At 32.8% G+C, this 16,886-nt stretch overlaps 1 protein-coding gene across 1 annotated transcript in view; it reads left to right on the plus strand.

Moving 5' to 3' along the window:
* The window catches only part of LOC127068836 (probable chitinase 10), a 24,574-nt gene continuing 7,688 nt past the window's right edge, over positions 1-16,886 (plus strand). Inside the window, exons 1-2 of the mRNA XM_051005128.1 lie at positions 1-827; positions 906-3,389. Of these exons, the coding sequence (XP_050861085.1) occupies positions 3,387-3,389 (3 nt within the window). The 5' untranslated portion in view covers positions 1-827; positions 906-3,386. The remainder of the gene's footprint in view (positions 828-905; positions 3,390-16,886) is intronic.

The following is a 16,886-nucleotide window of genomic DNA, read 5'->3' on the forward strand; positions in this document are numbered from 1 at the left end:
AGTATCGATCATCGATCGTTCGATTTTATACGAAATGGATCCGTTCGTTGATTAGAAAAAATCTGGAAAAGGGTAGGAGGACGAGGCTAACGTAAGATCATTTATTATGGACTGAATTTTTATAACAAGTTATCGATCATCGATTATTTAGTTTTGAAATCACTCACTCACACACATATACACACACACACACGCTCAGCCAACAGACACACAACAAACACTTTACGACTCCTATTCATAAAATACTTCCGACTTTCATCTCTCGGTAAGAGTACTACTATTGAAAAGAAGAAAGAAAAAAATTATCATTTTAAATATATTATCTCTTATGTGTCTTCACATGCTCACCATTATATACATATATATATAAATATATATATATACATATATATATGTGTGTGTATATATGAAATATATATAAATAATATAATTCTAATTAAAATAATAATGAATTTATTATTATAATTATTACTGTACTACTATTATTAATAATATTAATGTTAATATATTATGTACGATCTCTCGATGAGAATTTCTTACGAAAAAAAAAATATATATATAACATTCAACGGTGAAAAGCGAATAGATTTGTGTGAATGTATTCTCTTTATACATACATACGTACATATAAATACATATATACACGCACACACACATACGATTCCACATAGTTTCATAGCATTCACGATCGAGAAGGAAACGAGGCTACAGGAATGTGTAAACGAATTTTTCAATCAACTTTGTTCCGAGCGAAAGGATCTCGCTCTCTCGAACGTAGTATGCAATATATCGGAATGATACCTCGAACGTATCGATTCGATTAGAAGGTATTTATATATTTTTTCATCAAAATTATAATAATTACATCTCGAAACGATCATACCAATGAACTTATTAATTACCAGAAACAAAAAACGACTAGACGAATTAAGAAATGATCGAGAAATAATAATCATCGAAATGGATCACTAAATTATAATTTCATCGAGGATTAATATTATCCATAATCGTATCAATGGAATTTATTAATTAAGAAAAACGAGAGAATCAACACTGAAACATTTATAGATCATTGAATTGCTACTGTAACCAACGATCGTAATCAAATCTGTATGTGTATCGATGAATCAAAAGGAAAGTACTTGTTCGTCGGTTATTATAGTTCTAATAACATAGGTTATCGGGTTTTGATCTATCGAGCAATATCATCTTCGATGTGCACAGATCCTAGATCACTTTGTGACTGTGTATGTGTGCGATGTGTATATGTATGTACCTATGCGTTCGCATGCGTGTAAATTCGTGTCGGTCTTGAATCGGTGCGCTTCCAACAGCGGCGTTTCACTCTCGCGTTCCCATTTAACGTGGTGCCTATTGGGCACTTGGCCCAAGAGAACGAACGACTGCCAGGTATTATTAAAGTACTACTACAATCATAATCGTACTACTACTACTACTGCTACTACTACTACTACTACTACTACTATTACTACTACTACTATTACACTACTGTATCATGGGCCGCACATACATACCCATGGTGTACCTGCTTGGACCTTCCACCGCCACCAGGACCAGTACCAACACCATCACCATTACCATCACCATCACCATCATCACCACCACCATCACTAACAAGCGCAACAGTAGTCAACGTTGAAGTTCTTCGATGTTTCTTGCTGTTCACATTCGCTGATTCAAAGGCACACACGTTCTACTATACATATACCGTAGTTATACACGGACTATACACGAAATGAAAGGCAGTCTCTCTCTCTTTCTCTCTCTCTTTTTCTCTTTTTTCATATCTCTCTCTCTCTCTCTCTCTTTCTCTTTCTCTTTCTTTCTCTGGGAGCTAGCCGAGAACAAGATCTCAAAATTTTTCATCTTTACATATAACGATCTATCGATCCATCATCGATCGACGATATAACTGCATCGATAAATCGATCGATCGATGCTTCGAAATCATCAGTTATGAGATGAACTTTGAAATCATTATCTAAATTACTGTTTCTCTCTCTTTTTTTTCCTTTCTAATTTCCGATCGATGGATCGAATGGATCGAACGAATCGATAGAGAATCAAGACTCTAAGCAAAATTTCTTATTTATCAATTTTAACTATCGAACGCGTAATCGATCCTTCGATTCGTATCCTTTCTCCCCAATCCATCGATAGATTTAGAAAACCTTCAAATATGTCATTCTTCGCACCTCCGTCCTAGAAAATAATACGAAACAAATGGAATTGGATTATAAATCGTTAGTTTTCATCGACGACGGTCAGGATACTTATTAATAATTATATACAATTAGACGGGGATTGTCGGCGAAAATGTTGTTTTGTAGTTGTGTCTTTGGTGGTACATGTCGAGCAAGCTACGGAAAATATAGAGAAAGAAAAAGAGAAAGAGAATGAGAAAGAGAGAGAGAGAGAGAGAGAGAGAGAGAGAGAGAGAGAGGACACAAAAGAGACGGGCACGCGCGAAGGGTGTCGTACTTCGGTGTTTCTCTCGATGCTGAAGGAGAGAGAAAGAGAAAGAGAAAGAAAAAGGATAGATAAATAGAGAAAGAGAGAGACACGACTACAGAGCAGACAGACAGACAGACAGACAGAGAAACAGACAGACAGACAGACAGAGAGAGAGGGACAGAGAGAGAGAGAGAGAGAGAGAGAGAATAAGAAATGGTAGAGTGCAAAAGAGGAAAGAGGGGGCAAGAGGAAAGAGAAAGAGAGAGTGACAGTAGTAGAGAGGACTTCGTTACCTCTAGTCAGTCTTTGCCGAGCTGTTGTCAGTGCCAGAGTATCGTCGGCACTCATTTTCACGATCATGCGGTGACGGATTTTCTGTCATCGATACGTATCGCTTGTAATTTTTTTTCCCCCTTGTATTATCATTCTCTCTTTCTCTCTCTCTCTCTCTCTTTCTATCTCTCTCTCTCTCTCTCTCTCTCTCTCGCACTCGCTACATTCATTTTTTACTCCTTCACACCATCGTTCGATCTCCTCAGATCAAATTCGATCGACAAATCTCTCGTTTCTATCTCTCGTATCAGCGCGCGCGCGCGCGCGTGCGTTCCGTTTTTCTCGATCGCATTAATTCGTTTAGGATCGTTTAAGCGATCGGATTAGATTTTCGCCAGATTTTCTCCTTTTCTTCTCTCTCTCTCTCTCTTTCTCTCTCTCTTTGTTTTTCTTTCTCTCTTTTTCTCTCTCTCTCTTCGGTTTTTTCGTTGTTGGTTTTCCTTTTTTGTGATCCTTTTTTTTTCTTTTTTTTTTTCTTTTGTCCCTCCTTAATCCCTTCATTCTTGTGTTCCTGTGATCTTCGTGAGTAACTCGTGAAAGAAGAATCTTCCTTCAGGTGGAGAACAAGATTGGAAACAATGGTGAGTGTTTCATTCCAATATCTTAGAACGTTAATCGATGTTAAAAAAAGAAAAAAAAACTGTCAACTTTTGCGATTATCTTAAAAAAGAAAAGAAATAATTTATTCTCTATCACTTTTAATTTATTTGCAACAGAGGGAAAGATGAAAATGGCTTATGGTTAATAGCTTATGATTTTTGCAATAAATAATGAAAATTCAACAAATATTCTGGTAGTAAAAAAATTCAAAATTTCTATCGCGCGTATCGAAGATATTGAACGTGAAATTTGAATAAAATTTGGTTAATGAAAGTAAATATTAAATGAGAACGGTACGTAAAAATATCCTTGAAAATTGTCCTTCGAAAATTTTTCGAAGAGAAACGAACGATCTTGAGGTAGCACGTTCCATGATCGATGATGCTTGTGTCTCGTATTAAATATCGATCTCTCTCCCGTTTCGATCCTTTCTTTTATAATACTTTTGATCGGTCGAAGCGAAAAGATGGTCGAAAAGAAGATGGTTCTAGAATCCTTGGCGAATTGCGAATGCATATATATCTGTGTAATGTCGGCATATTAAAAAAAAAAGAGGAAAAAGGAAAGAAGACAAAAAGAAAAAACGAAAAAAACGAAAGAGAGAGAGAGAGAATATTTTCATAGCAAAATATTTTCTCCGTCTCTCATCAAAGGAAGCGACAGAAGAACGCTAACATATTTTCGCTGCGATTATTTGTCGCGATTTCGACGTGAATGAAAACAGAAAGAGAAAGAAAAAGAAAAAGAGGGAAAAAAAAGATCGAATCGAGTTTGACTTTTTTTCAAAGGAATGTTTTTTTCCTTTCTACGTGTTCCATTTTCGATTATATTACATCACGCATGGACTCATGCGAGACCACGGCCGAACCGGTCTAATAGAGACCAACGTAAAGGACAACTTAACCAGTGAACGTATACGCGAAGAAATATCATCCAACTTTCCACGAAATATAATAAATCTATCGCGCGACATTTAATGGTTATTAATATTTTCTCTATTTTCTCTATTTGTCGATTTTTTCCTTTAACTTTTCCTTTTCTTTTTCTCTCTTTTTTCCTTTCTTTTTAATTTCTGTCCTCTCGTCGTCGTCGACCAATAATATAATAAAAAAGAAAGTAGATATTGCTGCGGTGACGGCTGTGGTTTTCGCGGCTCCTCTTTCTCACGGGCTTCCTCGTTTCAAGCCTTCTTTTAACGTTTCTAAAGACAATTGAAGAAACAAGAAAAAAGAAAAAAATGGAAAGGAAAAAATATTGTTAACGACCAATTTGCATTTCCCGTTTCCGGGAATGACGATCGGATCGTGATCTACGATAATTTCGATCAACGAGACGACGCGAATCGTTTATTGCATGGAACCATGGAAACTGCGTGATCAACGATAATTCGAATACAGATAATCGATCTAATTCGTGATAGATCCGAGAATGAAATCTGTCAATGATAATTTTTTCGATGGAAATCGTTGAACAAATTCGTCGTAGACACCTTTGATATTTCCGTAAAATACAAATCGTTGACACGAACGAGCGTAAACGCATGCTGATTCGTCGAATTAAGATTTAAGAAAAATGTCGAGTTGAATGCTATAAAAAAAAAAAAGAACGATTCTACGTGCTCGCACACACCTATCTCTTTTCTCGAATAAAACTAACAAAGATATTTAACGTCGATCTTAACGAAGATTATTTAACGAATTATACGAATTAATTTCAACAGACGGAGTTGTCTTTTATCGTATCGAGAAAGGTTTCTTGAACAGGTATACCAAGTCTCTGTACGATATATTCTCGAGGACCTTCGATGTTACAGGTACCGAGAACTCGTTCTGTCCTTCCGGGTTACCTGAGCCCACTCACTTTCATCGGTGCGATGACTCGCTCGATAAATTTTTCATTTTTTATTTATTTTTTTTATTTATTTTTTCTTCCCTTTTTCTTTTTTTTTTTTTTTAGAAATAAATTTATCGCTCCGACAAAGAAGATGTCCGATATAGGAAAGAAGTACCTTTTCAACGGGACAATTAATTTTAACTTCGAAAATTGAGCCAACAGCTCGCGACGACTCCATTTTTATTTGTTTCAAAGATCTCGTCTTATAAGCGTATGTACATACGTTAATGCATACAATGCATTTGCAAAAAGAAAAAGAAAGGAAAGGAAAAAAAAAGATAAGAAAAGGAAGGAAGGAAGGTTCGTCCTTACGCAATACTGCCGACGGCAACATCGAAACGATCCTCCGGCTCGATTATCTCAACGTTGCGTGAGATCTTAACAATCTCTGTGGGATCGTTTTGACGAAAATGCGATTGAATTTGGCGAAATTATAGACGGGTGCACGCCGTTTAAAGAATTTGGATAATCTATATGAATCGATGTTCGATCTGACGTTTTAAAAGGAAGAAAAGAAAGAAAATATAATAGGAGAACATTTATTCGTTCGTTTATTTCATCGATTCGATGGTTCCAATTTTTTGTTATTATACAATTGCGACGTGTGTATGCTATTTCATTTCTTTCTTCTTTTCTTTCTTTTTTTTTCTTTTTTTATTTTTATATACGTAATCGATCAGAAAATCTTTTTCTTCGTGTGTCAAACGTTGAACGGAACGTTAGCCCGTGTACCACGGTGTGGAGTAATTTCCTCTAGCGATTAATATCATTAGAATGCAGCAGCATTCGTAATTGGCCACGCTCGATTGCTAACACTTACCACTCGCAATGTTGCGTAAAGTGTGTTTCTATATAGCTGTTCTCAGTTCTTGTGTTGCCGGATACGTTATGTCAGTTGATCAGAAATTTCGGTGAAAGTTTTATCGGAATAAGGTCGATTAATTAATTATTATTATTATTATTATTATTATTATTATTACTATTATTATTATTATTATTATTTATTTCATGTTTTTCTTTTTTTATTATATAAATTCTCATCGCATAAATCATTAAATTCAAACTAACGTTTTACCTTAAAACGCTTCATCTTTCGATCGATTTTTAATCAAGGCTATTAATAATTAACAATGAACAAAGAACACGAAATCTAATAACAATAATAATTAATTGATATTTAATAGGTGCTCGTGTGTACAGAAATTCGACAAAGTTTAAACGAGTAATAGCCATTTGTTTCGTGCTCGGAACATACCTGGACCAATTAAAGTTAATTACGTATAGAACTTCTAACGCGTTCGCTTTATTAGCAATTATGTCCAACTTTCGTGGAATTTCATTGGGAAAATAAACGGCAGGCTTTTATAGTCTAAATTACAAAACGAAACAAGACGAAACAAAAATCCTTTCAAGTATCACACTTAACATTATAAGAATCAGAGAGAAATCTTTTTATTTCTTAATGATGCAAGATTTTCCTTTATATATATTTTATATATAGGGTGGATCAAGCGTTTTCAAGAACTTGTAGTTTTACATGTTATTCGAAACGAAAGAAAAATTTCTTCAAAGAGTTTTGTAAAAGAGTAATTGATTTTTAAAATTATCTAATGACTTTTAACCCACCCGGTATACATATATGTATATGTACGTATATTTACACACGTAAGTAACGTCGAAGACTGTAATGAAAATGCGCTGAATTATTAATGAACGAAGGATTGAAACGATCGGTATTAGAAGCGCGGCGACATAACGGTAAAGAAAAAGAGAAAAGTTGTTTCCGTTCTCTCTCGCTTATAAGAGAGAAACTTCGAGTTAATAATACATTGTATACGCATTGGAATGGAGCTGCTATCACTTTTGATTTTATTTAATATTTGTCATTGAAAGTAGTTAGAGAAACTAACGTTTCTAACGTGTCGGTACGTTTCACACGTTCGAGATTTATGAAGATTTGTTTCTTTTAATCGTTTAAAGGATATTAGAAGGATCAGTCGATTTTTACAACAGTTGTGTCGATAGAATCTATAGTAGGATAGTAAAAAAAAAAATTATAAAAGAAAATAATACTTATTAAGCACTTTGAAAAAATAATTACTCTGTCACGTTCGATAATTTTGTGAAATCTATGCTAGATTCTTTTTTTTCTAATTTTTTAGAGAAGATCGGAATGAACGATCTATTTTTAAAACAATTCTATCGATATAGACTGCAGTACGGTAAATAAATAAATACAAAAATTATACTTTTGTAATAAATACTTCGTCAAAATAATTACGCCGCCATGTACGATAACTGTAAAACAAATAATTTTAAGAACCCCGTTATTTTGACTACTTTTACAATTCTAATGTTAATATTCCAATGGTATCCTCCTACGTCGGTCTTGAATCAGGATTATGTTGTAAGAGAGAGGAAGGGAGAGAGAGAGGAAGAGGGAAAGAGAGAGAGAGAGAGAGATAGGTTGAATTTACGACAAAGAACGAAGAGGAGCTTGATCGTGATCGAGAATAAAAACATACGTCGATCGTTTTATTATCGAGTTGTATCGATTTTTCAATCGACTAACTCGAATAATAAGAAGCTATTACGATCAAAATAAAAGAAAAAAAGATTATTTCTCTTCTATTATGTTCTTACATCTAGGGACATTTTGCTCTTTTTATTTTTTTACTTTAATAAAGTTACGCAGGATAAACACGTTAGTCTGCACGCTTCGATAATTTCGTGTACTCAAATTCTCGGTATATAATTAAAAATAAAAAAGTAAAAAAAATAAAAGAGAACGAGTGATCGTAAAACGTACCCCTTTTCTTTTTCAAATTTAATTATTACAATTTCTTTATCCGCTTTCTTTTTTTTTTTTTTTTATTTGTCGATCTCCTATTTAGTTCTCTTTCCTTTTTTTTTCTTTTTATCGGTAAAAATCGAAACGCTTCGATAATTTCGAGTGATCGAATTCTCAATATAATTTAAAATAAAAAAAGAATAATAATGAGTTCTGATAAAAAGTATGCTTTTTTCTACAATTTTTTTTTTCCTTATTAATTTAATTATTACAATTTCTTTATTCACTTTCTTTCTTTTCTTTTTTTTTCTTTTTGTTAATTTCCTTTAGTCAGATAGTTTTCTTTTCTTGTTATAGTATAAAAAAGAAGAGAGAATCAGAAAATCACGACAGAAAATTACTTCCTTCGTAAGGATCTTGCGCGCGCTATCACCTGACAAAGAGACTTAAACTGATACAGAAGGCGTGGCACGATTTTCTCCCACTCTTCTTCGATCCGCTAATAATCACTGTGTTTGCCACTTTCTCTTGTCGAGAAATTTTCCTGCCGTTTTTTTTTTGAAGAAAGGAACACTGAACCCGCGATTCGTCTCTTAAGCAATTTGTTTTGTCTGTCTTCGTTCGTTTAAAAAATAAAAATAAAAATAATAATATCTCAGACAAAAACAAACAATGAATCTGTGAAATACTTACAATTACTATGTTAATTAAAAACAGTGATCGATCTAAAAAATAAATCTATAAGGAATATTATTCTAACAAAAAAATGTTTGATCCATCAAAATATCGATTTATATAAGTCATTGATTTAATAATTAAATATAAATATTTATATATTATTTTTTTAGTCGATTACACAATTTCTTTCTTTCTTTTCTGTTTTCTTTTTTAAAATTTTCTTTCCACCTCCCCTTTGCGTGGACTCACGCGGCATAAAATTAATGCGAATAAACGATCGATGTGTAGCACACGTATAGAAAGGAATGTCCTTGCCCCGAATATGCATGCACGTAGGTTGTCGATGTGTAAGTGCGTCTGATCGTGCACGTGTACGCACGTAGAAAATCTTATAGAGCCCGAGGAACGTCAAATTGCGAAGCTAGCCGTGCAATACGTCCGCGTTCTGCATTTTATACGAGTATTTATCAATAAAAGGAGAGAAATTTATTTATCTTCTTTTATATTTTTAACTCAATTATTATACAATTATATATAAATTGAAGACATATCAATATTTACTACGTAATAATATTTTTATATAATATATATATATATATATATATATATATATATATATATATATATATATACATATATAATAAATTATTAGATTAATGAAATTAAACGTATTATTTTTTTAAATATATTTTATCGTATTATTTTATTTCGTTATATATTATATTTTACTTGTTATTTACTATACCTATATGTTATATAATAATAATAATTATTATTATGTATATATACATATATATTAAAACGATCATGCACCACACCACGAACGAATAGAAATGATAAATATAGGATATAAATGCGAGTTGCAGAAGATTGAATATTCATGTAAGAATAAATGAATAGAAAATCAAGGGTGGACAATTTTATTGGCCGATCATAAAGATTATGATCATGATCCAGGGCTTTGAGAACGGGGATCGATTAATGATATATAAGGACCTTCATTGATTTTCATTTTTTAGAATCTTTTTCTTCTTTTTCTTCTTCTTTTCTATTCTCTATTTTCTTCTTTTTATTCTGGTTAGATCGGTCCACCTTGGGAACGATCTTTTCTGATTCTAAGTCGTTGAGTCTATCTATCAATGCTATTTTAGCAAAACTCGTTTGCCATTCACGACTATCTAACATTATTTCTTAATCCTAGTTTAAGTATACGTTGGCAACACGTTGATGTTACGACGAATAAAATAAAATGAAAAAAAGAAATAAATAATTTAATGTACCAATTGAATAAAAAGATGGTATAATTGATTTCTTGCTGAGCAAAGAAAGAAATAAAAATTTTAATATCGCGACGGTATTTGCAAAAAATGAACTTTTTAATATTACAAACTGAACATTAAAAATAAAACTTAAGAGAAGTATATCTACATCCCAATCTAATCACAATTGGAAAGAAACTTTTTAATATTCTAAGCTAAAAATAAAAAAAGAAAAAAAAATTATTAAAATAATCATCCTAGTATAATGTATCCTATCATGCTAATCCGATCCTATTCAAAACACGTCCTAATATCGTAAATTAAACAATTCAAGGATTTAAGATAAATATAAAGAAACAAAAAATTAATAAAATAACCATCATTCTGGAATAATATATTCGATAATGCTAATATAATTAGTATCCAAATCAAATTACATCGTAATATTATAAACTAAACGATGCAAAAAATTCTTTTACACACACACACACACATGCACACCTATATGTATATATCGAATTATTTTATCGAAAAAATTGATTTCGTAAGAACAGAAAGTACGTAGGAGACGATCGAGAAAAAGAAATCTTATCGATCTATCGATCGGCGAGAGATACAGAGACTTCTCATCCATCGTTAGGATAAACTAACCACAGTGAGTTAGTTTCATAAGACTCAAGCAAGAAGAGGATTATGGCGAAGCCATTTATCGGGGCCTCGACCAACGGAAGTCAGGTGAAAACGGTTCGCAAACGTGTGTAGCCTGAAAACGAATCGGTACGTGAATACACGAACTTCCACATGTTCCAACAAGTGCTCGATCGATAGTGTTACCTGAACTCTCTCGCAGTGGTCGTTCCCCTTTTACATTTTTTTTATTACGTTTTTATTTCTGTTTTTGTTTTTCCTTTTTCGTGTTTCCTTCAACTAAACTTCAACCAGTCTATTCTGGAAAGAAAAATTAAAACGAAGTTTGAAACACCGAACTAACTTGTTCAAACGGTGACACTTACGTAAGTTTAGCTGAGTTACCACCGACCCGTTTTGCTATAACTATTTCTATTGCTATCGCGTGAAATGTAGGGGAAAAGATAATTATAAATAAATGAAAGATAAGGAAAGAGAGGTGTGAGAGGATAGAGAGGAGTTCGAGAGGAAGAAGAAATCGTTGATATCAACCATCTTTAGCAAGAGGAGTCTCTCTAGGATATCTTCCTAATAATTTACATTAGAAAGTAGCTCTTTAGAACAGTGGTTCGCAAAGTAATTTTATATCTTGCCTGTGACCTATTTTTAATTATTTCTCTCTTTTTATCATCAAATTACTATTGAATACACGTATGGATGGTTATAATTTTTGAAGAAAGAAAGAGAGAGAGAGAGAGAGAGAATTTCTTTTTATTTCTTATCACACTATATTCATATTTGTTGTTCTTTAAAAAAAGGAAAAAAGAGAAAGAAAAAGAAAAGAAAGAATCCTTTAAAAATGAACGAACGAGAGTGCACGAAGGAAACTCTTAGCTTTCATCGTGACACGACTGACCTCGTGACCCATCCGCGATTTATACCTACCTCGTACTACGCATCAAACAGGTTCCACGGTGTTCTCGTAACATCGTGACTTCTCGCCTTCTGTGTTTAGATGGTATAATCAAGATTCAAGATTTTCTAAAGTCACACGAGAAACGTCTAATCTGCTTTAAAAAGTACAAACGAAAAAGAAAAAAAAATGCAAAAATTAAAATACAGTACTCGTTGTAAATTAGATGTTACACGTATCTAAATAAGAATATATATGTATAAAATATATGAATAATATATTATTAATAGTATATGATATGTATAATACATAAATATACAAATAATGAAGTGAAATAAATTAAGATTTATATATATATATATATATATATATATATATATATATATATATATATATAAGTAAATGAAATTTTTTTTCTTTTCTTACATGTTTTAATATATTATATCACATTTTAATGTAATATACATAAAATTTCTTTTTAAGCAGAAAATCCTCAGAAGAGCAATAATGCCAATACGTCTGACTAAGAGAATACTTTGAACGCACACAAACGAACGAACGAGAGTGCACCGACCGTACATACACGTTAGTCATCATATTCGTTTTAGACGTGAACGACGTAGACAAAAACAGCCTTTCTAATCGGGGATCCCGATCGTAACCGCAAGCCGTGTTAGACTGTTTTCCTGTCAATGATGATTCGATGTCTTTTTTCTCTCCCCTCTCTCTCTCTCTCTCTCTCTCTCTCTCTCTCTCTCTCTTTCTATGTATATGCGCGTTTATATGTGCGCGCGTGCTTCTATCGTTGCATCGATTCTAATCGTTCTACATTCGCATGAGTAATTTCGATCTAAATGATCTAATCTCTGTGAATCTTTTTTCTTTCTTTTGTTTTGTTTTCTTTTTCTATTTTTTGTTATCCTTTACATCACACAATAAAATGTAATAAGAAAATGCTATGCGGGAGACAAACAGCAGATTTTTTTCTTTTTTTTTTTTTTTTTTGAAAAGATTGAAAAGAAAAGACAATAAACGATCGACGGAATTTTTTTTACACTTTACTTTTCGTTCCAATTTTCGAAGAGAGAGAGAGAAGAAAAGGAAAAAAAAAGAAATTCTTGGAACGTGATCTAGAGCGAGTGACTTTCGAACTCGATCATGATCGACGATAAGAAAGATAAAGTTCGATCCCTTTTTCTGTCTTTCTTTTTCTTCCTCCTCCCACCTCCTCTTTCTCTCTCTTCGTCTTTTTCTCTCTTTCTCTCTTTTATTTGCGATCCTATTCTCAACCGACAATCGTGAGTTAAAAGGAGAGCAAGGCTTTCGAGAATCTCGCGAACGAGGTAAACGTGACAGAAGGGAAAGAGAGAAAGATATATATATATATATAAGGAGAGGGACAGAGATTGATAAAAAGAGACGCAATCCAACGAAGGAAAGCTACGAACTTGGCTATATAACGGAAACGAATCCATTCTCCTAAGGAGGTCGATGACAGGAGTGTAATAAATAATATATGTTTCGCGTACAGAAAGTCAAGATTAAGTGTCACGCACAAATCAGAAAAATAAAAGGAAATTAAAGGAAATAAAGTCATCATGAAATAAAACTAAAGTAAAATAGAATAGAATCTTAAGTATCGCGAAAATAAAGTTTTCGTATCTTCTCTTTTCTTTTTTCTCTTTTCTTCTTTCCTCCTTCTTTTTCGCTCCAAATGTTGCTCGTAAGTTACGCAAAACCCAGAAGCAATTTTATTAGCGATGAAAGGAAGTAAAGGATATATAAGGAGAGAATGTAGTTATTATATAAAAAAGGCATAATTCCAACGGTATAATAATCTCTAATATAAAATCTATATCTTTTCGGATCTTCCTGGAGGAATAATGTCCAATCATTATTATTAACGATCGATTTAATTTCGTTATTAAATAAAATTCCACGTGTTGGTGATTAAAAGGGTATTCTCTCGTAGAGGAAAAAAGAAAAAAAAGAACAAATTGTTTCTCATTAATGTCTTTTTTCTTTTTTTTTTTTTTTCTTTTTTTCCTTTTTTCGACATATAATTCCTGACTGACGAGAAAGAAAATTTTCGTAATGCAGAAATGAAAATATTGAATTGCAAATTAAATTGCAAAATTGCGGATCAATTAACCTACATACCGTTGCCATCGATTTTACGAAAGGAGTAAATAAGAATAAGCGACGAGGGGAGAGGGAAAGAAAAGAAAAAATAAAATCGAGCGACGAACGATGATCGAACGTCGGAGAGATCAAAGGGCGCACGTTCGGGTACCCGTGTGTAAGTTAATAAAAAAAAAAAAAAAGAAAGAAAAAAAATTAGTGTAGTAAAAAAGAAGAAGAAAAGGAAGAAGAAGAGAACGAAATTGGAGCAACTCTCGAAGGCACAAACGCAAGGAGAGTTGACACGAGAGATTGTCGAAAAGAAAGCTAGAAGCCCGGTGGGAATGAATTCGTCTTACGGTACTTTTTCTTCTCTTCTCTTTTTCTTTTCTTTTTTTTTTCTTTTTTTCTTATTCTTCTCCTTTTTCTTCTTTGTGCCGAACACGAATATATTCGACGACGAAGTTATTTGCAATTTTAAAAATAAGGGAATCATTATCGACGATGAGAGAGTACGTACGTATGTAGGTGATCCTGCAAAAAATTTTTAATTGCTACTGTCAAAATTTTGAAAGGAGAGATAATAATCATCGACGAGAGAGTAACGTGAAGATGAACACGCAGAAATTTTTTAATTGCTATCGTTGCAACGATAAGGAGAAGAAAGAGAGGGAAGAGAGACGATATAAAAAAGATAAATAAATGAATCGAGAAATAAATAAATAAATTGGAAAAGAATATTTCCAGATGGTAAAGTTTCGAACAATTCCGTATAACAAGACAGTGTAATTTAACGAAGAAAATGTTAAATGGCATCGTCGTTCGATAATCTTAAATTCCATAATCTCTAACAGTTTTGTAACATGCATACACAAATATACACATATATATACATATAAATATGTACGTGTTGCGTTCGAGAGAGAGTAAAGGGTTAAAAGAGCTAACTCGCTTTGGCGATGCATCATAAGTACAACGATCTTCTCTATATGTTTATAGTCTCGTTCGCTCTCTCGTTTTCTCCATAAAGCCGGACGTCCATGTACCGTGTATATAGTCCACAGTGTATATATATGTATATATATATATACTTGTATACCTACTCGATGCTACCTTCGTTGCAATATGCAACACACACAATGCATATATGTACATCATACATAGATGTATATACATAGATATATAAATACATATTGTGAGAGGGTTTTCCTCGCAAGCAAGAAATTTCTAAGCGAGACTTTTAGAATGGCACCTTTGTCACGGTGCACGATTTCCATTATACGGCCTGTCGAGTATCCGTGACTACTCGGATTGCTTAGAACGGTAATTTGCGATGTCCTCCTTGCTATCGATCGTCTAATGCGCTTGCGGTTGTCGATGAATAGAAAAATATGTTTTGTGATTAGAATAGAGAGCGATAAGTAAAGTATTTTTTTTTCTTTCTAGTTTCTTTTTTTCCATAGGACGACAATAATTTTCTCTGAAACGAAGATCCTCCGGGATGAAGAATTTGTTATTCAAAAAAAAAGAAAAAGAAAGTGAAACTAATTTTTTAAACAGATATATTTTTGTAGAGAGAGAAGAAGATAATTTTCTTTTCTTTTTTAAAAGAGTATATATATATATTTTTTGTAATATTTATTCCTTCTTGAATACATCAAATGTTTCCATACACCCGTATCGATCATTCCTTATTTTATTTATTTTATTTTTTTCGATTGCAATATAAAATTTGTTCCTTCCTTTTTTTGCCCGAACAAATAAGCACGCTCGTAAAAATGTTCGCTCTTTCTTTCTTTCTTTCTTTCTTTCTTTACTGTTTCTTTTCTTATTTTTCTTCTTCTTTCTTTTTCTTCTTCGTTTAATATGAAATTACGTCGACACGCTTGTACGGATACAACGAGTATCGTAATAAATATATACTTGCATACGTAGTTCGAATTACGGTGACATCTCGAACACGACGAGAAGTAGTAACTTTTCTTCGTCAGCGTTTCACGAGACAGAGAATTCTAGATCGCCATGTTCGACCGTCCGTGAAAATTTCACTTGAAATTACGGGCACAGCCTCCATCACCTCCTCTCCTCCTCATTCTCTTCTTCCTCCCCCACTGTATCTCTATTATACGTTGTGTTTATTTATACGATGTGTTTCACGAATAAAATTTATATATATACACACATATATACATATATTTATATACATATACATATACATATACATACATATACATAAATATATATATATATATATACACCCGCGAATCAGCTGATCCGTTAGGGAACAAGCGAGTGAACACGAGAGAAATCGATATATCCGTACGGAAGGGGAAGGAAAGAGGATCAGTTCCATCTTTTTCCTTACTTGAGTTTAGAATTTAATCTCTAATGCGCTTTCAGAACCGGTCTTCTAGTGCATGTCAGAACTCTCGCGCGTCCTATTTCGATAAATTCTCTTTTGATTTGTCTATTTGTTTTTCTTTCTCTCCTTTTCCTTCTTTCTTTCTTTCTTTCTTTCCTTTTTTCTTTCTTCTTTTTATTTAATCTTTCTCTTTTCTTTTGATTTGTTTCCTTTTACAGCCACGCAAATAAAAATTTCACTTGTACGAAGTTATAGACCGTCGTTGTTATATACCATATTAATATATACTTCAGAAAATACGTGTATAATCGTGAGAAATAAAAAGTATTATATTCGGAGAACGAAACTTTCTTCTTAAAAGAATAACTATTAAACCACGACTTTCTACCTTGATTCGATCGAGTTTAACAATATATCGAATTAAGCGAGTACTCTAATAAATAATAATAATACATGAATGAATGAATAAATAAGTAAATAAATAAATAAGAGCTACGCGAAACGTCTCATAATTATAACGAAACGTAAGAAAGATGGAAATGCGTTTGTATGCAAATTTTATCACTTATTTATATATAATACTTAAAGAGAGAGAGAGAGAGAGAGAGAGAGAGAGAGAAAGAGAGAAAGATAATTAATTATTAACGAACGTTGCTCAGCTCGTCCAGGATAATTAATAATGCCTGCCACAAAATGGCGAGCTAATTAAGACGGCCCTAATGCTGAATTATTTCCACGATAATAATATAATCCACGTGATCTGTCTTTTATGATCGAGCGAACAAATCTGCCAAGTGAAAATCTTCCTGCGAGAAAAAAGACAACAATAAACAG

Source organism: Vespula vulgaris, chromosome 14, assembly GCF_905475345.1.
Source record: "Vespula vulgaris chromosome 14, iyVesVulg1.1, whole genome shotgun sequence".
NCBI lineage: Eukaryota > Metazoa > Arthropoda > Insecta > Hymenoptera > Vespidae > Vespula > Vespula vulgaris.